Below are 22,629 nucleotides of genomic sequence, written 5' to 3'. Positions count from 1 at the left end.
TTTTACTATTTTTACAATTTGCATTGCAATTGGACTTCTCTGCCTTGCTATTGTATGTGCATCTATTAAGTATGGATCTGTTTGATCTTCTAATAAGACTGCCAGATTTTTCTGTTAGTTTCTTTTTTATTTAAGGGTAGTAAAAAGATTCACAGCCTGGTCAAATGCTTTACGTGCTAAAGCCAACGTGTTCATTGTTAGATCCGACATTTTTTTATGGAACTTTACTCATAATATAAAGTTTATCAAAGATAAGGAGGTTTTAGTAATGTCAAAAGTAGCAACTATACATTCTTTTGTTGAACGTCTACCAAACCAAACCAACATGTTATTAAAGATCATGCTATATGTATTTTTCATGTGCAGTTTAGTTCATGTCATATTTTTTAAATTCAAAAAACTTAAAACATCATTGAATATGTTTATAATAATAACGGGTAACTAGAGATTTAACTCTATTTTTGACCTAGGTCAACAATGACCATTAAGGTAGAGCAAACGAATTTCTCAAGTTACTAATCGGTCAATCATGATATGTTTATCATGTTAGTAGTGGAAAAAAATCAATACAATTAGAATATTTCCTAACCAGTAAACCATAAATGTCTCTGCATGCTTATCGTTAGGTATCTTTGAATATGTGTTAGATTAAACAAATTTTCATGGTAATACTTTTATCTTTTTATTAATAATAATAATTGTTAAAAATAGATATCACACTCTCAAATATCAAGAATACTAAAAAGTTAAATTAGTGATGATGATTTATTTATTCATCACGCCACTGATCTTGGTCATCACCTTCCTCGTCACGACGGTCTTCCTGATTTTCATCACGACGGTCATCTTCGTCTTCCTCGTCGCGCCTTTCTTCTTCATCATCTTCGTCACGTGGTTCAACGTCTACTCCCTCGGAGCAACGAGCAACTTGTTCAACCAAGTTCTGGATGGCTTCTTCGTATTCTCTCAGGTCGAATTCGGCAGCGTCAGCTTCCAAACCTTGAACAATTGAGTGGGCAGTGTCCAAAGCTTCGGCGATTTCACCAGCAACTTTGTTTTGCAAAGCTTCGATTTCTTCAGCCAAGTCATCGGCGCAGTTGTTTCCGTCACATTCGTCAACAGCCCTGCCCAAACGGTCCAATTCTTCAACAGCTTCTTCGACGAGTTGTTGAGCGGTTTCCAAAACTTGTCTGGATTCCTGGACCAATTGTTCCACAGTTTGTTGGATAATGTCAGCATCCAATTGTTCGAGTTGTTCAGTGGCTTCCTGGATGCAACGGTCTACTTCTTGTTCTAATTCAATGCAAACAATTAACTACTGAATTACAGTGCTGCAATGAAGAATTAACTTACCATTGCGGGTTTCTTCTGCGATTCCCTCAACTTGGTCGTGGAACTCCTGGTTAATGGCTTCCATGGCCAAAACTAGACGAGCAGTAACGGCATCAGTGTAAGATTGGATTCCTTCTTCAATGTCCAAAAGCCTGGTCTCAGCATCAGCTTGGAGCTGGTGGACTCCGGTCTCAACAATTTCGTAGATCTCACGGAGCTCATTGGTGGAAATTCTGAGGCTCTAAATTCAATTTTTTAGTACCAAATACTCAACTGAAGAAAATAGTACTACTTACAGCAGAAGAAGCCAAAGCAGCAACAGCTGCGAAAAGTGCTTTCTTCGGAACTAATTCGCTTTGGAATTGAATGCTTATTCCAGTTTCCAGCCAGTTTATATACAAAAACTTTACATCTTAAACAATCTTCTAGAACTAGATCGCTATCATCAAATTCCTTTACATGCCCTCCACATTCCATCAAGGAATTCAAGTTATTTTTGATTGATGAAAAGTTATCTTTGAAGAGCTGTAAAGAATGTAGGAAATATTTGAAAAATGCGAATTTGTGGTTTGTTATTTTGATAGTTATAAGTGCCGTTGTTTTGTTCCTTGACATATTTTGTTTGACTTTATTTCTAAACTCAAAAAGAAATTAGCTCTTTTTCTTAAACGACCTTAATGAATATTTTTGTGATATGTAATGCTAATATGTTGTAAAAATGCAATAATTTAGGTATAAAGTGTATTTAGAGAAAGAACACTTTTCCCCCCTTTAATGTGAATGATTTTAAACTGTCTAAAAGTTTGAAGGATTGAAGAAATTATGTATTCCCTCTTGAGGAACATCATTGCATTTAAATACTACAGAAACTAACAAAAATATGCAAATATTTCTAATAAATGAAACTTAGTAAAATTAAAATGTACACTCTTAAAGCTTTGGCTTATAATGTTCGAAAGAATATGAAGGATTGATAAGATTTCACTTTCAAAAAAAGGTTGGCAACACTGGATTATTTGCATGATTGCAACCCTAAAAAGGAAAAGAATAAATCATAAAATGTTTGTTATACTCTTGTAGTGATTTAAAAGTTAATTTTTCCATGGGAAAAAATTTCTTAGTGACTATTATTGACACTTCACAAAAAATGAAAAAGTGTTTACTTTAAAATTAAATTGCTTGTCAATGTGCAATCTAGACTAGTTGTTGGAATTCCCCACTTAAACATTCCACACGATAACAAAATATTTCAAATTACTTCCTAAAGATTTTTTCACAAACGTATATAAAAGTTGCAGAGATTTCCAAGAGTCATCAGTTCACTACAATCAAGTGAAACAGCTTTTACAAAAAACTACAATGTTCAAGTTTGTTGTACTTTTCGCAGCTGTTGCTGCTTTGGCTTCTTCTGCTGTAAGTATTACTGTTTTCTTCAATTCTATTTGGTACTAAAGAATTGAATTTAGAGCCTCAGAATTTCCACCAATGAGCTCCGTGAGATCTACGAAATTGTTGAGACCGGAGTCCACCAGCTCCAAGCTGATGCTGAGACCAGGCTTTTGGACATTGAAGAAGGAATCCAATCTTACACTGATGCCGTTACTGCTCGTCTAGTTTTGGCCATGGAAGCCATTAACCAGGAGTTCCACGACCAAGTTGAGGGAATCGCAGAAGAAACCCGCAATGGTAAGTTAATTCTTCATTGCAGCACTGTAATTCAGTAGTTAATTGTTTGCATTGAATTAGAACAAGAAGTAGACCGTTGCATCCAGGAAGCTACTGAACAACTTGAACAATTGGACGCTGACATCATCCAACAAACTGTTGAACAATTGGTCCAAGAATCCAGACAAGTTTTGGAAACCGCTCAACAACTCGTTGAAGAAGCTGTTGAAGAATTGGACCGTTTGGGCAGGGCTGTTGACGAATGTGACGGAAACAACTGCGCCGATGACTTGGCTGAAGAAATTGAAGCTTTGCAAAACAAAGTTGCTGGTGAAATCGCCGAATCTTTGGACACTGCCCACTCAATTGTCCAAGGACTGGAAGCTGATGCTGCCGAATTCGACCTCAGGGAATACGAAGAAGCCATCCAAAGCTTGGTAGAGGAAGTTGCTCGTTGCTCTGGCGTAGCCGAGGAACCCCGCAACGAAGAAGATGAAGAAGACCGTCGTGAAGAAGAGGAAGAAGACCGTCGTGAAGAAGAGGAAGACGACCGTCGTGATGAGGAAGAACGTCGTGATGAATAAGCCTATCTTATTTTAAAATTAAATTTGCAATGAATCATTGCCTATTATACACACTGTAACATTAAAACACCAAACAAATCTTAATAAATTAATGTATTTTGAGAACAATAAGTGTCTTTTAATGTGTTATCTTGATGGCTAAAATGCGAAAAGAAAGAGAATGACGTAGTAGAAGGACTTATACGTACGTCAGCATGTGTAGTACTTATCTACTTATCTTGGAATGACGATTTAATATTAGAGATTGTAATGTAATATTGTAAGACTGAATGGCTGGTTGCATATTTGTGAGGGAGACAGTTCTTGACAAGGCATGTCGCCCACATGTTCTTTCTAAATTTTTGGTGAAAAACGTTAACTTTATAATTGACGGTTCAAAAGTTTAGCCTGGTTTATAAAACAAAATAATTTTGGTATTAGTAATAATATTAGTCTTAACTGTAAAAAAGACAGGGGTTTATAAATGATAAATTTATGGTGCTTATTACATTACATATAGACTGGCAAGTGCCAGTTCATAAATAGTAAATATTAAATAAAAAGTTGTAGCTGCAATCCACTTACTTTTAGCCGGAACCCAAAACAAAAACGAAAAAAAAAAATTTAGTGGAAGCTATCATTTTTGGAGAAATTTAGGATTTTAAGTAAATTGAATTGCTACTAATACTAAAATTAAATTAAGTAAGGATGATGTGTTGACATTTTCTACTTCTAATTATCGGCGCATTTAAATTAACGAAAGCTGTTCTGACCTGTATAACCTAGTTCTATAATATACTCGTTGATATTACTTTAGATATACACAAATTTTGCAGCTATAAAACGAACCATTAAAACAGCTTCAAAATGTTCAATTAATTCCTTAAACCTCTTTTAAAAACAGAGTTGTTTACATCTTGAAATTGGACTGATAAAATACAGATCACCGTCTTCAGAGAAAAAATTAAACAAATGCTTTTGAAACATTAAAAGGTTATGCTTTGTAGTTTTCGTTTTATAATGACTTAGAAACTTAGAAAGCCATCACCACCATCGTTGTGGATTTTAACGATTAGAAATTCTCTCAAAAATGCTGCGTGGAAGCCTCCTTTAGGACTTTTAGTTCTAAAATCAATACTGGAAGCATTTTAGCGATTAGAAATTGTCAAAAAGAAGCTGAAGAACGTCTTATTGGTGTCTGGAAGCTTTTTACTGTCTTTGAACACTCAAAAATGCTGTCTGGAAGCCATTTTTAGGACTTTTAGTTCTAAAATCAATACTGGAAGCAGTTTAGCGACTAGAAATTGTCAAAAAGAAGCTGAAGAACGTCTTATTGGTGACTGGAAGCTTTTTACTGTCTTTGAACACTCAAAAATGCTGTCTGGAAGCCTCCTTTAGGACTTTTAGTTCTAAAATCAATACTGGAAGCAGTTTAGCGACTAGAAATTGTCAAAAAGAAGCTGAAGAACGTCTTATTGGTGAATGGAAGCTTTTTACTGTGTTTGAACACTCAAAAATGCTGTCTGGAAGCCATTTTTAGGACTTTTAGTTCTAAAATCAATACTGGAAGCAGTTTAGCGACTAGAAATTGTCAAAAAGAAGCTGAAGAACGTCTTATTGGTGACTGGAAGCTTTTTACTGTGTTTTAACACTCAAAAATGCTGTCTGGAAGCAATTTTTAGGACTTTTAGGTGTAAAATCACTACTGGCAGCATTTTAATGAGTAGAAACTGTCAAATAGAAGCTGGAGAACGTTTTGTGGGCACTCAAAAATGCTTTCGGGAAGCCTTTTTTAGGACTTTCAGTAGTGGAGACTGGAGACACTTTAAAGAAAACATTTGTTTTCCGAATATTATTAATATAAGACGTGAGTTACTATAGAAAAGGTGAATAAGAGTTATTCTCCATATTGATAGCAAAGCAGCCATAACAGTATTTTGTTTTTTGGGCTAATCTATAGGAATTTTCAGTTTACTTTGACTGTACTAAAGGATACACGTTTAACGCATTTTTGGACATCTTTGTAAACTAGTTTTCTTTTAAATGTTAAACCAAACACTTTCAATACTGGAAAAAAATAACTCTCACACAATTGACAAATTTTTTACCTTCAAAATCAATTTGGTGGCATGTTATTGAGACATATTTTTTTGATAAGAAACCAGAAGTATACCGTTTCACTTGAAACTGCTTTGGTCCAACCAATTGTAAAACAATACGAATTAACGGAATTCTACACTTGAGCCTATGTTTTATATTGTTTAAAGATAAAATTTTTCAGATTTTTTTCTCAAGTATTTTGGACAGAAAAGAGGTATAAAAAGGTGGCCGTAACAACTCGTAGTCATCAGTTCGCCACGACCAATCCAGCCAAGCGAAACCGAAAAGCACCATGTTCAAGTTTGTAGTCATCTTCGCAGCCGTTGCTGCTCTAGCTTCATCTGCTGTAAGTATTACTGTTTTTATTTTTAAATCTTAATCATCAACTAATTTAAATTGTAAATCTAGACCCTCAAAATTTCGACTAGTGAGCTCAAGACCATTTTCGAAATTGTTGAGACTGGAGTGCAACAACTCCAAGAAGAAGCTGAATTGAGAGTACTCGACATCGAAGAAGGAATTCAATCCTACACTGATGCTGTCACTGCCCGTTTGATCTTGGCTTTGGGAGATGTCAACCAGGAATTCCATGAACGTGTTGAGCAATTCGACGAAGAAGCCCGTAACGGTAATTTGATTCCAAAATCACTAATTTTCTCGGTTAATTGCTGATGTTTTTCAGAACAAGAAGTTGACCGTTGCATCCAGGAAGCCACTGAGCAACTTGACCAATTGGACGCTGAAATCATCGAAAGCACCGTCGAACAACTGGTGAAAGAATCCAGGGATGTACTCCAAACCGCTCAAGAACTCGTCCAGGAAGCCGTTGATGAATTGGAACGTTTGAGGGGAGAAGTCGACAACTGCCACGCCGAAAGGTGCGCCGATGATTTGGCCGAAGAAATCGAACTTTTGCAAAACAAAGTCGCCGGTGACATCGCCGAAGCCTTGAACACCGCTCACGCCATCGTCGAAGGTTTGGAAGCTGATGCTGCCGAATTCGACATCAGGGAATACGAAGAAGCCGTTAGGGGCTTGGTTGACCAAGTTGCCCTTTGCGCTCGCGTCCAGGAAGCTGCTGAAGAAGACCCTCGTGAAGAAGAAGAAGAGCGTCGTGAAGAAGAAGAGGAAGAGCGTCGTGAAGAGGAAGAAGAGCGTCGTGACGAATAAGTCCAATCCTAAATTTCTTACAAACGTTGTAATGTCGGAGATTTAAACAAATAAAAATCGTCGCCTTAAATAACGTTTCTTTGTTCCTGAATCCTGGCTGTAACGGCATTAATACTAATTTTACAATATACTACCACTTTGTCAAAAATCCAGTGGCGCCATCAGACCCAAAAAAAAAATAAATTGAAAATATCCTGAAATGGAACAATAATTGAACTTGAAATCAGTAAATCAACAGTTGAGAAGACGCAAACATGTTGTCTGATCAACAATTCAATGTCGAGGTCAGTTTAATTGTACTGTGATAAAATTGCTATCTATTACTAAACAAAAATATGAATTTTAAGGTAAAGTGTTTTTTGAAAGATAATAATAATTGTCAATATAAACGTGTATAAATTGAGTGTTTGTCCGTATATGACGTTATTTAAGTGCGGAAATGTGTAGTTTATAGTACCGTAAGACAATTATTTTGTCAAATTTTACGTACCCATACTGTTCAAAAAAAGGCATCCAATTTTTAGTGCTTGAGGACAAAATTAGTTAGAAATGTTGGTACGGTGAAACGCCGTGAAAATGTTGGAAAAAAGCTCATTTGGGCGAATATTGTGTGCACCTTTCCATTCGAATGTAAAGCTCTTAATTAAAACATTTACTTTTACAGTAATTTAGGCAAATACTGCACATGCAGACTTGTAATAAGAGATGAGGCGAAAGCCTTTTTAGGTAGGAAAAAGTCGTTAACGACATTGACAATTTTTACAAATTACGCAAAAGACTACATTTATCAAAGTTTGCTATCTCGTTTAAATGCGAAACAATGCTCCAATCTCAGTTAGATGAAGCGTAGTTAATCGACACTGATTGATATAAATAACACTTATCCAGCAAGTACCACTTGACAACAACAAAGATTGTCAAAAAGTGTCACTTTTGATGAGTTGTGAAAAACACTGAAGATGTTAAATTGCCAGTCGAAACATGAAATACTCTGTGTATGAATGACGTAATCATTTCCTGTGTACGTCACACCTTGCTTTAGCCTGGACATGTGATTGGTCAAAAATAAAAACCAAAAATTATAATAACATATCAGTTATTTTATTAAAACAATTCATCGTACATCGATTAAGGATGCATTTTTTGCTGCTTCACTCCTTTTTGTTTATATACATACGCACATTTTTGTAATTTGATTAATTTTAAGGCAAAAGGGCAATTGACTGCCTTCATGGGGGATTTACTGTATTGAGGACGGTTGAGTTTAGAGTGGGAGTAGAGGAATGGAACTTTTAGGTACCGGCTATTGCCCTTTTTTTCTGTTTACAAATCCACTAAATTGTACTGAGTAAGGCGATATAATATTTACAGTTATAAACTTTTTTTTTGGCAGTATTGAGATGTCATTTAGGTTGGTTCTGTCTGTTTACGACTCGAACAAACCTAACAGTAAACTGAATTTAAATGCCACTTTTAGCTTTTTCTTAGCAGCTTAAATTATATCAAAAAACACAACGGATTGTACTATTTACAAGCTAACAGGTATAAATAAGTACGAATATATACAAATCCATGGTTGCCAGTCTATTTACAATTCCCTATGGTTTTTAGCAAAAGATGTGTTTGCAAACTGTTACGTAAAAATTCTGATTAATTAATCACAGTCTGTACAATTCCAATGAACTTTGATTTAACGTCAATCGAACTTAAATCATGTTACGTTTCATATTTACATTGTCATGTATTTTGAGTTTTTTTAGGTAATTGTTTATAAAACGTAAAGCGCACTTAACCTCAATTCTCTCGTATTAGGAACTCAAAAAAAAACTTACAGTTTGATTATCATATCACTTAACCACCAGTTTTCTACTCTCATACAGAAATTTCCTGGATCTGGACGCGTTTCTTCATGGTACCGGGCGTATTTTGACCGTGCGACCTCAAAATACCTTGATTGTATACCATGACGGGCGGCGGCTGGCCTCTGGGCGGCGGAGGTGGTTCTGGAATGGGCGGACTGCATTGGTGCTGTTCCTGGATGTTGTTCGTCGATGTTGTCACGTCGGGTGGCATCGTGGAACATCCTTTGATTAGAATCGGATTAAGAAAAGGATTTATGTCTTAATTTGAAAATTTAAATTTATTATCTACAGGGTCATTTATAATAGTGAGCTACATGAGAATGAGGATACAGTAATATTGAAATAGATTACATTTTTCAGGCGAAATTGGGTTATTTTAAAAACAGTTTGGTGCACCCTGTCACATGCCTTGTAACTCCTTAAGGGCAAAAACTCCTTAATACAATCTCGTAGAGAATCCCTTATTTACACTTTTTTAAAACTCTTTTTTAACGTCCAACCTGATGATCACGTGATTAATAAAGTATCCAATTTAGCATCCGGTGGTGAATCAGTTAAATCCAGCACTACCACATGTGCAGCGTTTGCGTAAATTTCAGTTCAGTTGGTAGTTTGTGATTTCGAGTCAAAGAAGCAGCTTTCAGTTTGCTGCTTTATTACCAAACCGTGAACAGACTTGTGATTTACGCAAATACTGCACATGTGAACTTGCCATAAGACTTGGTGATTTTGTAATTTTCCTAATGACAATTATTGACTATTTTATAAGAAAAACAATTTACCGTCTGGTCTTTTGGCGGGTGGCGGCGACGAATTGAACTCCTGCAGTGGCAATTCAGTCATCTGGACCTCGGCCAAGGATATTTTGTCCGCAGAATTGTAATCGGCAACAAAGTCCCTTTTGAAGCTGCCCGTTCTCGTCATGTTACAATTGTATTGCATTTGCTGTCGGGGGTCGAATTCCTTGTCGTACGCCTCGCCCGATGAACTGCCGCAACTACCTGTTGAGTTTTAACCGAAAATACAAATTCCACATTTTGTCCTTTTTGCCAACAAAACACCTTGTTCTGCCATTTCTTCCTTCTGTTTCTGTTTACTCTTTCCCCGGTCACGCTGATGGTAAATACCGGCAAATATTAGAATATTGAGCAAGAGCAGGAAACAGCCGACGGCTATGGTGACCGTCAGGGCTGTAGTATACGACTGGTAGTGGCTGGAAGCCAATTTTCTGCCAAAACTTTTCATTAATACGTTTTATTTGATATTTGTCCAGGAGCTAAATCACCTTAACAAGTTGTTGGAATTCTTGGTCTGCATTACCACCGTAGTGTTGGGAGGACATTCGGTTGTCGTGGCCTGGAGGGCAGTATCCGATTTTGGAGGTGGTGGTGTGGGCATTGTGGTGGTAGACGTCACAGGTTTGGTGGTTACGGCATGCCCAGAAGGGAAATTTATGTATGGTACGTGTAAAGGTCGCTCCTTCAGTTGTGGTCTAACTGACCCTATTATTTCAAAAAAAAACATAAAATAGGGCTATTAGGGAGCTTATATTGGTACCAACCGTCGTAATACTGATCATCCTCCTCCTGGAAATGATGATGTCTCATGGACACGTCATCTCCATCACCCGGTCTATGGAGCTGGGGGATCAAATTCAGCCACAAAGACATTTTGTGTCCTCTGTAATGGTCCCGTCTTTCTGGATGATTACCTTTGAAACAAATTCGACTTGTATATAAACGTTATAATGTCAATAATTCACCAATCCATAGCCAATTAAAAAATAAGTTGACATTCATTATGTCATTTTCCTGAAATGTGCTTCTTAAGGAAAATACAGTCCTTCAAATTTCTGTTTAAAAAATCGTTTTTTTTTTTGTCAAAACTGTCAGACCGTTGGAGCAATATTGATCAAATTTGGAACAAGCACTTTATTACACGTTATTACGGTCAAAGACCCAAAACTAACCTAACCCAACTTAAAAATTGTCTTGGAAACGGAAAATTCACTTAAGAAGTTAAAAAAATATTATTGTAGCCAGTTTTCATAGTTTCCAGACAAACTGAAAGACTTTAGTTTTGAAAATTGACTTTTCATGCAAATCGAGAGACTTTAATACTGAAAATTGACTTGTAGACATAAAAACTAAGTACTTTTTCAAGAATTTGTCAACAAGTTCATACATTTAAACCTTAAAAATTGACTTGAACCCCAAAATGTGACTGAACTAATGAAAAGTGACATCAGAAGCTTAAAATTTAAAATTTCAATATTTTAGTCTTGAAAATAGTCTTAGATGCAGGACATTAACATTAGATTTATGAAAATTGTCTTGAAAACGAACTTTTCGTGCTTTTTACTTTGCTTTTCATTTTCTTCGAATTCTGGACTATTTTTAGTGCTTCAAAACTGCTTTCACCTTGGAAAATCGAGTTTCAAGACTATCTTCACCAAGTTATTGACATAGCAAACTTAAAAAACAATTTTTACATTCTTCATAGACTTAAAATGGCATTCCAAGCTTTGTCACTATTAAATCGACTTCTAGACACCTCAGTGCTAAAAATTCGGGTATTTCTTAATAAACTAGACTGTTTTTAGTGTTTTAAGGCTGTTTTCAGTGCCTCAAATCGAGTTTCAAGACTATCTTTACAAAGTTTTTGACTTATCAGGCCTAAAAGCCAGTTTGTCCACTGACCATACTCTTGAAAATGTTATTTCAAGCTTCTTCACTATTAAATTGATTTCTAGACTCATAGGTGCAATAAATTGTAGCACCTCTAAGAAATTCAGACTGTTTTTAGTGATTTTTAAGACTGAAAAATCGAGTTTAAGACTATTTCCAAAAGCCAAGTTTCTTCAGTAATAAAAGTAAAAAATTTTGGTACCAAATGCTACAATAATAGTCGCAGTAGTAGTTGAGAACTAATTTTTAGAAATAAAATAGTCCGAAAATTTAATTTACTTCTAGACTTGTTGTCCAGTCCAGAAAATTGAGTTGTACACCAATTAAAGTCTTGAAAATATACTTGTGGACTCTTTAGTCCTAGTAAAGTCAGTTCTAGCATTAAAAGTCAACTTTTATATTATTTTTAGTAGTAAAAAATGAGTTTCATGCACAATACAATCTTTGTCTTGATTTCCGGACTTTTTTTAGTTCTTGAATGCCAGTTTAAGATACTCAACCAGGATGGCAGTCTGAGAAAGCGAATCATAAGACCATTCCTAGTACTAAAAAGCAAGTTTTTAGACTATTCAGTACAAATTTGGACTTTCACAAGTCTTGAATGTTCAGTTTTAAACTATAAAACGATTTTTTAAATTGAAATTTGGAGGACTGTATCTTCCTTAGGAAACGTTTTTCAGAAAAATGACACAATGCAAGTTATTTTTTGATTAGCTTTCAAATGGTAAATTATTGACACTTAAAACTGGACCACCCTGTAGAATTGAATAACTTAAAATCCTCTATTGATCACCCTATACAAATGAGAATAGGTGCAATTTTTGGGTAAATGTCGGCATAGTGGGTTGTTTGGGTCCAATCTCATCTCAATACATCATATCATCATCATCTCATATACGTGGCAATACTAGTAAAATTTCTTAAATGATAACAACTCCGGTGCTTAAGATTGTATCTCGATTATTGATGTTGTTGTTAATTGCTAGCAAACTAGTAATTAAATGAATTTCGGTGTGGGAATTTCCTTAATAGCGAACGTAACAAGTCCAAAAGATAAGCGCTTTTATGTTTTTTAAATTGATGGTTTACGGAGGTCTTAAATCATGCGGAAATTGGCCCATTTACTGCCACAACGAAAGAGAATCCAGTAAAGAAATTTTCTCTTTTAGTGCTCGACGAGGCTCTTTAGACTTTTTCGGGGCAACATAAAACAACCCCCCGGACATTAATATTCTTCCTCGTTTATTTATACCTTAATGGATGCGAGCGTCTATTTTCGACCAGGTACCGAAAACTAATTTCAATATGGGATGTTCAATTCATCCGGAGTGGCTGAAAAATTCCAATTTTACCCAGGGAATTTGCATAAATATCCGTGAAAGAGTCGAGACGATGCCTAATGTAAGACATTTAGTATTCAATATAAATATCTGGTGCGATTCTCAACCCTTATTTAATCTTACAGCCTGGAATTATCCCGATCTTTGGGCGTTCACGAAGGTTGAATATAAATTGATTGGATGTTAATCCGGTGCCTTTAGGCTTCAAATAACAAGAAGTTTTTTCTTTCCACGGAGGAAAGCTGAAATTTTGTTTGATTTCCTCTATAAAACGGTGTCAAGAACGTTTTTGCATTTGCACACTTGAAAAATAACGCAATAAATCGATAGAGTTTATTAAATCCTCGCGCCATTCCGTTATTTACATTGCACTTTTTGTGCTGCAGTTGCGACTGTAGCTCGAATGCAAAATAAATTTGAATATAAGTTCGAGTACATTTCCCTACCGACAAAGCGTCTTCTCTATAAAAATCAATCAATTTATCCGACTGGCAGCGGCAAAGGAATTTAATTGTATGACGGAAGAGCACTTTCCTGACGGTCGCGGGTCATTAATCAACTTATTGCATCGAGTTTGAAAAGTTTCGAACGTAGTTGCAATATCTTATTGAGTCTCTAATAATTATTCTAGAGTGTAGTTAATTAATTTTTCTAATTTTGGCATATAAAGTGACACTTTTCAAAACTGATTAGAGTGACAAAACGTTTTACTTTATGTAACTAGTTATGAAAAGTTCATTTCATCACTCCCTGTTTTTATGCATTTCCGTAGAAACATATGGGCGACATCCATCATAACATGTCGTTGTCACAGTTTATACAAGGTGCTATGAAAGTGAATATTTGTGTTAAATCACTTTAAAAGATGGTTTTTACCGCTTTTTGGTCAAAATTTGAAAAAATTATGTATGCAACACGTTTCGAAAATGTCTTATTGCGTAACTTATTCAAATTGTAGGACCTCGCTGCGCTCGCCCTACAAACATTCATTCGTTACACAAAATCGGTCTTTTCGTAACTGGTTACATAAATAGCTATTATAATACCTACCCATTTCCAAGTAGAATTGATTGATGGTGTCATACGTGTCCCAATAAGGCAAAGTTGGTATTTCATTCTCGTCTGTAGGGGGGTTTTTAGGTTCAGAACCAGGCGCTTTTGGTACTGATCCTCCATTTGGATCACTAAAACCAAACAAATTTATGGGATCAAATTTGGGACAAACTGTACACCAACATAGGCAACACTTGAAAACCATATTAAGTCCCACTAAAGCTTGATAATTAACCTTTCCAAACCCTCGAAGCATTATAATGAAGTTGCGGCATCAAAATACGTTCTTGCTTCATCACCCCGAAACGCGATCTTGGCACGAAGCATAATTCCAACGATGCACGGTTTTAATCTATGCATAAAAGAGTGTACACGATCAATAACTCCCTTATATAGGCAGAAATGATTTAATTTCGTCTTGTTATCATCGCAGAACACTCCCATCAAAAATGAGGCTCATTTACAATGCTGAAAGATCAAACATACACGCCTAATATAATACTCCAGGTGAATTTACGGCCCCCCAATTATACAGGATTTGTTTAAATAGCCTTATTCCGTAACGGGATAAAGGATAACGTGACTTTTGCCACTCCCTCAAATCTACACGTTTAAACACCCCAAAGAGATTTATTTACTTGGATCGTATAAAATCCGGGTCAGGTTTTATACTCCCCCAGCCTTTCTCTTTAGTTTTGGGCCTGATAAGATAGGCTATGCCGTTAAATTGAGCGCGAGAGAACATTATTACGTTGTATTGAATCAAAATGTTTGTTCACAATTTTCCGTTAGCTTGACGACCTGGGAGCAATTTATTTTAAAATTCTGCGGCGGAATTTTCAAAGGTAAGCATTCCGGCAATTCCTTACGACAACATAAAAATACAAAATTCCGGTAAGCGAACGATTGACGATTGCCAATGAGTTTAATCATCATGATGATCAGAACATAGGCATTAAGATCAACGGCATGACAATAAATAATCTGAGGTATGCTGACGATACAGTTATTCTGGCTGGAACATACGAACATCTGCGGACGCTAATTAATAAATGGTCACGGTAAGCGAAGAATATAGACTGAACATAAAGAAAACAAAATATATGTTGATGACAAAAACAACTCAGGACATTCGTAGGATATACGTAAACAATCAACCTATTGAGAGAGTAAGAGAATACAAATACCTAGGCACGACCATTAATGAAAACAACGACAGCTCACAAGAAATCCGAATCAGAATCGAACAGGCCAGAAGCACATTTATAAAAATGAAAAGGCTTTTCTGCAGCCGGGATCTAAACCTGGAATTGAAAATACGACTAATGAGATGCTATGTGCTGTCCGTACTGTATTATGGGATGGAAGCCTGGACGCTGAAGGTAACCGAAATGAGGAGACTGGAAGCGTTTGAGATGTGGGTATACCGAAGAATATTGAGGATTTCATGGGTAGACAGAATAACCAACGTGGAAGTGATGAGACGTATGAATAAGGAGAGAGAAGTTATTACGACAATTAAGGCCAGAAAATTGCAATATATGGGACATGTCATGAGGGGGGAAAAGTATCGAATGTTGCAACTTATTATGCAAGGAAAAATCGAAGGAAAGAGATCTGTGGGGAGAAGACGTAATTCATGGCTGAAGAACCTTAGAGAATGGTTTGGTTGCAATAACAACGAACTATTTAGAGCTGCGGTCTCAAAAATAAGAATCGCCCTGATGATTGCCAACCTTCGAAACGGAAATGGCACCTGAAGAAGAAGAATGAGTTTAAAACGGTTTGCTTGATGATTCGTCATAAAGATAAAATTACTGTATAATTAATTTCCGGAAATCCTGAGGCTGTTAATAACCAATACAATTACCAACTACGTCATTATTTGATTGTCCTTTAAAGTTTTTTAAGTTTTAAGGTCATTTGGTAACATGCCAAATTGGTATTATCTAATTTTTGAAATGATGTAGCTTTTTTATTTAAACTTTAGTAGCTTTAGGTTGATTGTGGTGACCAAATTCCTTTCAAAACTTAAAAACTTCATTGTTACTTGAAAGATACAGTGTATACACAAATATTGACATATTTTAAGTGGCAGTAATCTTAAACTTTTTAAACCTCCATTTCAGAAGTCGTTTCAATGTTGCCAAATCCTCCATTTTTTTCAGAGAAAAACAGCTGCCACTGGTGCTAGTTTTAATTGCCATCGATCCGGATCTATTTTTTCCCCTCAATTCTGGAAAGACATTTAATTTGGATAATCCCGGACCAAATCTAGCCGGGAGCCAGGAGAATCGATCCGGCTGTCAATTACAAGCGACAGACAAACCGCCGGGAAATAATCGCTTTTTCCAATAGTTTTGACAAGCACGCACGAAACGCCTCCAAGTCATACTTCCCGAAACTCACCCTACCTGGATTAGACTAAGGGGGGAGGAGGAGCATTCCATGCGGGATAATTTATTTCGCGAAGTTCCATTCAATGTATCCTTACGGACTAAATAATGGCGGATACATGGAAAAGAAAGCGCGCTTAAATCACTCGGGGATTTACCAAACTTGAGAGCGAACTACAATTCTTGCAAACTACTTTGAAACGTGTCTCTCGTTATTTTGTGGGGGAACACACGACAATTTTGTTCCAGAGCGTAAAATTTGCTTTTTGTCCATGTTGTACAAATAGGAAAAATCTTACAATCAAAGTTTGTGTCTTAATTTGATTATCTTAATCTAAATTTGATAGCTACTTTCTGGTAAAAAGGAGAGTTAAGCTACAAAGTAACTGAAGATACTAGTTAGTGTATTGAAGTTTTTACCAATTATAATACAGGGTGAGGGAGTGACCCAGGGATGCATAATTGGTCCATAAATATTTTGTTATAGTCATTCTATCGATATGAAGTTTTTATAAAATCTTGGGTCACCCTGTATGTATAAGCAAGTTTTTAATCAGAGATGTAAAAGCGGTAATTTTCGAGTCGAAAAATTTCTATTTTTGGAAATTTACCGGAAAATTACTTCATGTTTAAATGAAAATTTTCCATGATAGGGAAAACAACTGTCAAACTTGTCATTGTTATTGTTAAACTTATCATGCATTCTAATGAGATAATTTAAGACATCTAACCGCCATTTGCACCGTCGTACTTTAAGCATAGCTTAAGTTAACTGTGGTTTAGAGTGTGACTTTTTTCATCTGTACTGTCACAGTCTAACCCACACTTAAATTAAGCTCGGCTTACAAAACGACGGTGCAAACGGGGGTAAATGATTAAATATTATTTATAAATTTATGCAAGGGTATAGTAAGTAATCTGATTTAATTGAATAGATGTTCTATATGTTCTCCCTTCTGGGCTGTCACAATAAAAACTGTCAAAATCAAACTTTACAACAAACAACTCAGTTTTAACAGTAAATAACTCAGTTATTCGACGTTTTAGCTAAAAACGCTATACAGGGTGGTCAAAAGAGAATTTCGAGGGCTACAAATTCGTATATTGAACCACCCGATAATTGTCAAAATAACCGAGTTATTGACAATACAATGGAGTAGTTTACAGGATGATTTATTGAACATCCTTATACCTTGTTTTCATTCTATAAAAAAAAATACCAAATATGAATCTTATAGATATTTGAGTCTACTTTATTCCTAGATAATCCATCAGTATACAGGGTGTCCCAAATTTGAGCAACAAACCAAATTTCTATCTACGTCATATTTTAGGCCTACTTGATGTACAATGTTTGTATCGATATTCAATTGTTTTTGCTCCTACAGCCTTACTTTTTTGACCACTCTCCTCGAAAGCAGAAATTCCTAATTTGAGCGAAATTTTGGTGCATTTTTCCAGAAAATCGTCCATAACTCGCTTATTTCAAACACCCTGTATAAAACTACCGTATAACAAAAGAAAGCTAATGAACGGGGCTATCACGTGACGTTCAGCGGGCAGGGCTAAGTTGCCCCGTTTAGCCACCAGAGGGCGTCAAAGTTGACTCTCGTTTTTAACAGTTTTTGCTCAATATCTCAGGAACGATCTCAGGTTAGAAGTCTGAAGTTTTTACCGCAAATGCACCTCGATGGGATGCAACTTCTACCTTCTATACACTTTTTAGGTATTATGCACCGTTTGACCTTGAAAAATTAAAAACTGGAATTGTCAAGAATTTTCAAGGGTGACCCTCTGACTTTTTTCAGAAAATTTTTTATTTTCAAAATTAACCTCAACTGCTTAAATACCTTCAGGTTAATAGTACAAAAATGACGTAAAGTGTCATTTGTCAAAATGTAATTTTGCAAGGGTGCCACGCCCTAAAGTGTCAAAATTGACATAATTTCAAGGTCATCTCCGAAACGGTGCCAGTTAGAGCAAAATGGAATCGTCAAATTTGTGTTCCCCAGGTTCAAATTAGTTAAAGAAATCACTTTGAGTAAGGAAAGTCCAAAATAGTCGCCGTTAGTATAGTAGGCCCAAAAACTCCCTAAGTTAGATTAAAATTTCGTGCACCTTTTCAGAAAATCGTCCATAACTCGCTTATTTCAAACACCCTGTATAAAACTACCGTATAACAAAAGAAAGCTAATGAACGGGGCTATCACGTGACGTTGCGCGGGCAGGGCTAAGTTGACCCGTTTAGCCGTTAGAGGGCGTCAAAGTTGACTCTAGTTTTTTGCAGTTTTTGCTCAATATCGCAGGAACGTTTCAGGTTACAGGTCTCAACTGCCTGAATACCTTCAAGTTAATAGTACAAAAATGTAAAAAGCAAATTATTTTTGAATTTTCAGATTTTCCAATTTTTCCGGAAAATTTCCATAAATTTAATTTTCCGGAAATTTTACATCCCTGTTTTTAATCATCTTAATAAGGTGTGTGAGTTGTATCTATTAAAATAGTAAATCGTGTCTTATTGTATTAATTAATATATTGATTTTCATTCGATCTAACCTTAACAAGCTATTCCAGCAAGTTCTCCAGAAACTTCAGTTACTTTAAATGTAGCTTTACGAATACCAACACAAAAAAAAACAAAAAGCTTGAAAAAGTAACTAGAATATAACTGCTAACTACCCAAATTGTGGCTAAGTTGGGCAGTATCTAGCTTAACTACTTAGTAGCTAGATACTGCCCAGTTCTGAACTGCCACACAACAAAAGTCGCCTAAAAAACCTGCTGATTTTGCATGGATAATTTTAAATTTTCCACACCTGGGTATATAAGGCGATTAGCTTCAAATCAGCAGCGATAATTCAGCTATAAAGTTAACAACCTCAGGCTAGCGACCGCTTATTTTATCTCAGTTCGCAAGCCTCGTAAAGATTAATTGTGTTTTCGTGTCGAATAGAATTTAAGGTTCAAGAGAGAGAAAGTCCGGACTGCCGACGGGCGATTCCCGTCATCAGTGCCCTTAATCCTTTTAAGATGTTACTTTTTTCCTTAACAGACAACCTCACTAGATTGGATCGAGATTGTTTAAACTGGATAAGTTCAAATGAATCACACCTGCACACTAGAAAAGAGGTTAAGAAGAGGTTTTGTCATTGTTTTTTAAGTTTTTAACAATCACTAGACTAAAGACATTATGTAAAATTGACAGCAAATTACTTTTTGTCCTGTGAAATAAAAAAATTGTCGTGTGTATTACTTGGCAACATTGCACTCTGCGTACTTCACTCGTGACTTAACTTTGAGGTTCTAAGTCAGCTGATCGGAAGAGGCTCTCAACCATCGGACAGCTGTAGCAAATAAAGTCGTCTACGTCATGTAGTATCATGTAAGTTACGAAAAAACCTTCTTTTTGGTAAAAAACCTACTAATTCCCATGATTTAGACTAAGCTTCCCAATTTATATGCATTGAAACGCTATACAGCTATCTTTTTTGGTATTGAACAAGTTAGTGCAGTTTACATTAGCAATTGGTTTAAATCATATTTAACTCATTAATCTAAGTTACTTTAACAGCATTTTATGTTAACCACCACCTAACCTATTCAGCAGGCGAATAAATTACCCAAGTAAAGTGAGCAGCAAAAGGTAAATAATCTAAGACTAATTTATTTCACTCTACGCTTAAAACCCCCGACTGCAATTTATGAAGCTTATTTAGAAGAAAAGCTCCACAGAACCGTTTATTCTAAATTAGAACAAATTTGTGGTCGTTCAATACTACGGTACCGGAAAACTACTCTCCTTGTGGTAAACTTACCCGGAGTTGATAAAATTGCTTATATACTGAACTAGCGTCCTAGAAACGGCGATATCACTGTGGCTGTAATTGTGGGGGAAGAATGGTCCCCCGCCTATCAACGGCAGTCCAAGGATGTAGGGCAAATCCTCCCCTCTCACGCTGCCCTGTCTCTGCAACAGTAAAAACTCCCCGTCAAAGATCCAGTTAAACCGCTAATTAAGCTTAAACTAATGGCAGTTTTCACCCTGATAGCTTCAATAACTCGCACCGAACGTAGGCGTTTAGGGATGAAATATCCCCCACTAATATACTCTTACTCGTCTTCCCCTCCTGCTAAAATGAACATTCAGCTTTTAACAAATTACTCTATATATTTAGCTGCGTTGCCAGATTTAAAACCGCTCTCCATTGTTTCTCCGGTGCATTCGTCATCCCCGAAAACTCGTGTACAATACGAAAACGAGATGGTTTTGCATAAAATATACGATATTTGCGGTTAGGAATTCATACGTTCTCATCCGCAAATATCTTTCTCGGTACGCGGCCGTATAAATAAGGCATATTTCCAATTCGAACCTGCTGTGCGGTACAATCTTTGCCTCGAGAATATTCTTCTCCGGAAATTGGCTTTAAACTTTTATGAGCACGCAAAAGGTGATTGATTTATTTTACGAGTCCAGGAAGACACTGGAGCAGTTTGCGAACGTACGTCTGTGCTGTTCACTGATTGGTGCTGAGTGAACAGAACGCAGACAAACTGGTCTGATGTTTAGGTGATTGTACTGTATAACAAAAAACTTTTTAAGGGGTAAAAATCAAAGTTTTGTGCTCGTTTGTTCTCAAAAGGAAATTTAAAACGTGTTATCGACACACATTGTTTTCGGGTCCCGCAATCTAAATGGGCCGAACGTGAGTTCTGTAAACGGAGGTAATTGAGCAAGGAAATACGTGGGCGCTTTATTCAGTCGGATTAAAAATCGATGTGGGGGCCAGTTTTGTGGTCTGATTTGCGGTATCGAATTTTTCGATACCTGGCAAGATGTTATTGTGCGAAATTATATTAAATTTACATGTTTATTGAATTTCGGTTCAAAGTGTTAAAATCTGGTTAATGATATGTAAAGGAAGTTCATCAGTGTTTGCGTAAATGGAAGGACAGTGAGAATAGTTTGTATTTGGTCAAAAAAGCAGCTTTCAGATAGCTGTTTTTTTTTTTGACCAAAATTAACCTGAAAGCTTTTCAGAACTGATCTGGCAAAAACATCTTCAAACTGTCTATTAAAACTTTTCGAATCGTTGGTGAGACATTAGAGAAAATATCCAGTATGTTAACGTTCTAAAATAGCCCAGTGAAAATCCGTTCTATTCGTAAATGTGTACTTTTTACCTTTAAGCCCTTTTCCAAGGGTTGGCGAACGACACTAAGCCCTATTCCGGATGCGCCACCTGTTACCATTGCAACTTTCCCTTTCAGTTATACAGTCGACATTATACGAATGAATGACAAAACCTTTAAATAACTTTCGTTGTTTTCAGATCAGTTTTAGACATCTAAAGCAGTTTGACACCCTAAGTCTGTGTTGTCAAAATTTCAGTGCAGTTTGCAGTTTTGCTGCTTTTTCGTCACCAACCACACGTTAATTTGACAGAACACAAACAATTGAAATGCAAAACAAATTGACAGGCATTTAACGCCGTTGGCTCTATTTTGTTGACCCAATTCTGCGAATAAAATTGTTCAAATTTTTGTCTGGTAAATATTTACTGATCGGACTTTATAAGGTCCCGGACCGTAAATAGCTTTGTTTTAAATCGAGTGAGGTTAAATTGGATCCCCCTTTTAAACCGCTTACTCCCGGAAAAATTTATCTGTAGGTGGGCAAAAACAGTTTTTCCAGAAAATGGATAAAAGAAATTTTTGCTCGAATGTTCCACAGAAAATTCCTAAAGTAACATATATCGCCTAAATGGCGTTAAAAACTATGTTGAAACTAGCAAAGTGATTTAAGACGGCGCAAAGCTGAAAGTTTCTACATTAATTCGAGAGCTCGCTTGTGCAATTCTCTTGTTTTCCCATCCGACTTCTAAGTGGTAGTATATCTATATGTGAATTTCGTGAAGTCGCAGGTAAAAGGATGAAACATACGAGCAGAACCGTTCCGGATATATAAAAACACATATCATTTTTCTCGTTTTAGGCGGGAACTCGAGCTGCACGAATATTCCCGGGGCCAAAGTAGGGATATGATTGAAAGTCTTTTCGCTTAACGTATGGAAGGGGCCGGATGTCGAGAATATGAAAAATGTCTTGCCGTCAACGTTGAGTGGTATTTTTTATGGGCCGCCGCTTGCCAAATTCCAACTTGTTTTTCTTTGTCTAGTCTGTTAAAATTGAATCGGAAGTTTAGATATTTTTAGCACCAAAGACATGGTTATATCGCTTTAAAACTGACTGTCTTTCCTGCAAACGAATCAGTGTACATAGTGAAGGATGACTTTAAAAGGCCCCAAGTTTATTTACATGACAAAGACTGCATATGACGATATTGTGTGCGGTTCGCAAGACTTTAAAGCTACTTCCGGTCGGTTTCAAGAACATATATATCTTCGTCTGGTCGCTTAGATTTTCTCCGATATACGGTTCGAATGTTTGATTTAGTTTGC

At 36.3% G+C, this 22,629-nt stretch overlaps 4 protein-coding genes across 4 annotated transcripts in view; 2 read left to right on the top strand and 2 right to left on the bottom strand.

Annotated features, from left to right (window-relative positions):
* Positions 1-657: 657 nt before the first annotated feature.
* On the bottom strand, positions 658-1,781 carry LOC145734128 (uncharacterized). Its single transcript, XM_081987280.1, has 3 exons — positions 1,629-1,781; positions 1,354-1,573; positions 658-1,293 (listed from the first exon to the last, which is right to left on the bottom strand). Exons 2-3 carry the CDS (start codon positions 1,415-1,417, stop codon positions 770-772), a joined length of 588 nt encoding a protein of 195 aa, XP_081843406.1. The 5' UTR covers positions 1,418-1,573; positions 1,629-1,781; the 3' UTR covers positions 658-769.
* An 827-nt stretch (positions 1,782-2,608) lies between these two features.
* LOC145734126 (uncharacterized) lies at positions 2,609-3,692 on the top strand. The gene is made up of 3 exons (XM_081987278.1): positions 2,609-2,745; positions 2,799-3,018; positions 3,079-3,692. The coding sequence occupies exons 1-3, from the start codon at positions 2,692-2,694 to the stop codon at positions 3,579-3,581; spliced, it is 777 nt and encodes a 258-aa protein (XP_081843404.1). The 5' UTR covers positions 2,609-2,691; the 3' UTR covers positions 3,582-3,692.
* The window catches only part of LOC145734123 (neuroligin-4, X-linked-like), a 78,861-nt gene continuing 59,467 nt past the window's right edge, over positions 3,236-22,629 (bottom strand). Inside the window, exons 10-16 of the mRNA XM_081987274.1 lie at positions 19,984-20,135; positions 13,770-13,903; positions 10,254-10,403; positions 9,978-10,194; positions 9,754-9,920; positions 9,475-9,693; positions 3,236-8,914 (exon numbers count right to left, since the gene is read on the bottom strand). Of these exons, the coding sequence (XP_081843400.1) occupies positions 8,703-8,914; positions 9,475-9,693; positions 9,754-9,920; positions 9,978-10,194; positions 10,254-10,403; positions 13,770-13,903; positions 19,984-20,135 (1,251 nt within the window). The 3' untranslated portion in view covers positions 3,236-8,702. The remainder of the gene's footprint in view (positions 8,915-9,474; positions 9,694-9,753; positions 9,921-9,977; positions 10,195-10,253; positions 10,404-13,769; positions 13,904-19,983; positions 20,136-22,629) is intronic.
* On the top strand, positions 5,865-6,903 carry LOC145734127 (uncharacterized). Its single transcript, XM_081987279.1, has 3 exons — positions 5,865-6,006; positions 6,069-6,288; positions 6,343-6,903. Exons 1-3 carry the CDS (start codon positions 5,953-5,955, stop codon positions 6,828-6,830), a joined length of 762 nt encoding a protein of 253 aa, XP_081843405.1. The 5' UTR covers positions 5,865-5,952; the 3' UTR covers positions 6,831-6,903.

The sequence above is a fragment of the Ips typographus genome, linkage group LG9 (assembly GCF_016097725.1).
Source record: "Ips typographus isolate SLU linkage group LG9, UJ_Ityp_2.0, whole genome shotgun sequence".
Classification (NCBI taxonomy): domain Eukaryota; kingdom Metazoa; phylum Arthropoda; class Insecta; order Coleoptera; family Curculionidae; genus Ips; species Ips typographus.
Note: the sequence above shows the minus strand (reverse complement) of the source record. Positions and strands in the feature narration are given on the sequence as shown.

Excerpts from the sequence above, each read along its gene's own strand:
- LOC145734127 (XM_081987279.1), top strand. The coding sequence starts at position 5,953 with ATGTTCAAGTTTGTAGTCATCTTCGCAGCCGTTGCTGCTCTAGCTTCA. Across the intron at positions 6,007-6,068 it reads CTGCTCTAGCTTCATCTGCT|ACCCTCAAAATTTCGACTAG; the intron begins GTAAGTATTACT and ends TTGTAAATCTAG. Across the intron at positions 6,289-6,342 it reads CGACGAAGAAGCCCGTAACG|AACAAGAAGTTGACCGTTGC; the intron begins GTAATTTGATTC and ends GATGTTTTTCAG.
- LOC145734128 (XM_081987280.1), bottom strand. The coding sequence starts at position 1,417 with ATGGAAGCCATTAACCAGGAGTTCCACGACCAAGTTGAGGGAATCGCA. Across the intron at positions 1,294-1,353 it reads CGCAGAAGAAACCCGCAATG|AACAAGAAGTAGACCGTTGC; the intron begins GTAAGTTAATTC and ends GCATTGAATTAG.
- LOC145734126 (XM_081987278.1), top strand. The coding sequence starts at position 2,692 with ATGTTCAAGTTTGTTGTACTTTTCGCAGCTGTTGCTGCTTTGGCTTCT. Across the intron at positions 2,746-2,798 it reads CTGCTTTGGCTTCTTCTGCT|AGCCTCAGAATTTCCACCAA; the intron begins GTAAGTATTACT and ends AATTGAATTTAG. Across the intron at positions 3,019-3,078 it reads CGCAGAAGAAACCCGCAATG|AACAAGAAGTAGACCGTTGC; the intron begins GTAAGTTAATTC and ends GCATTGAATTAG.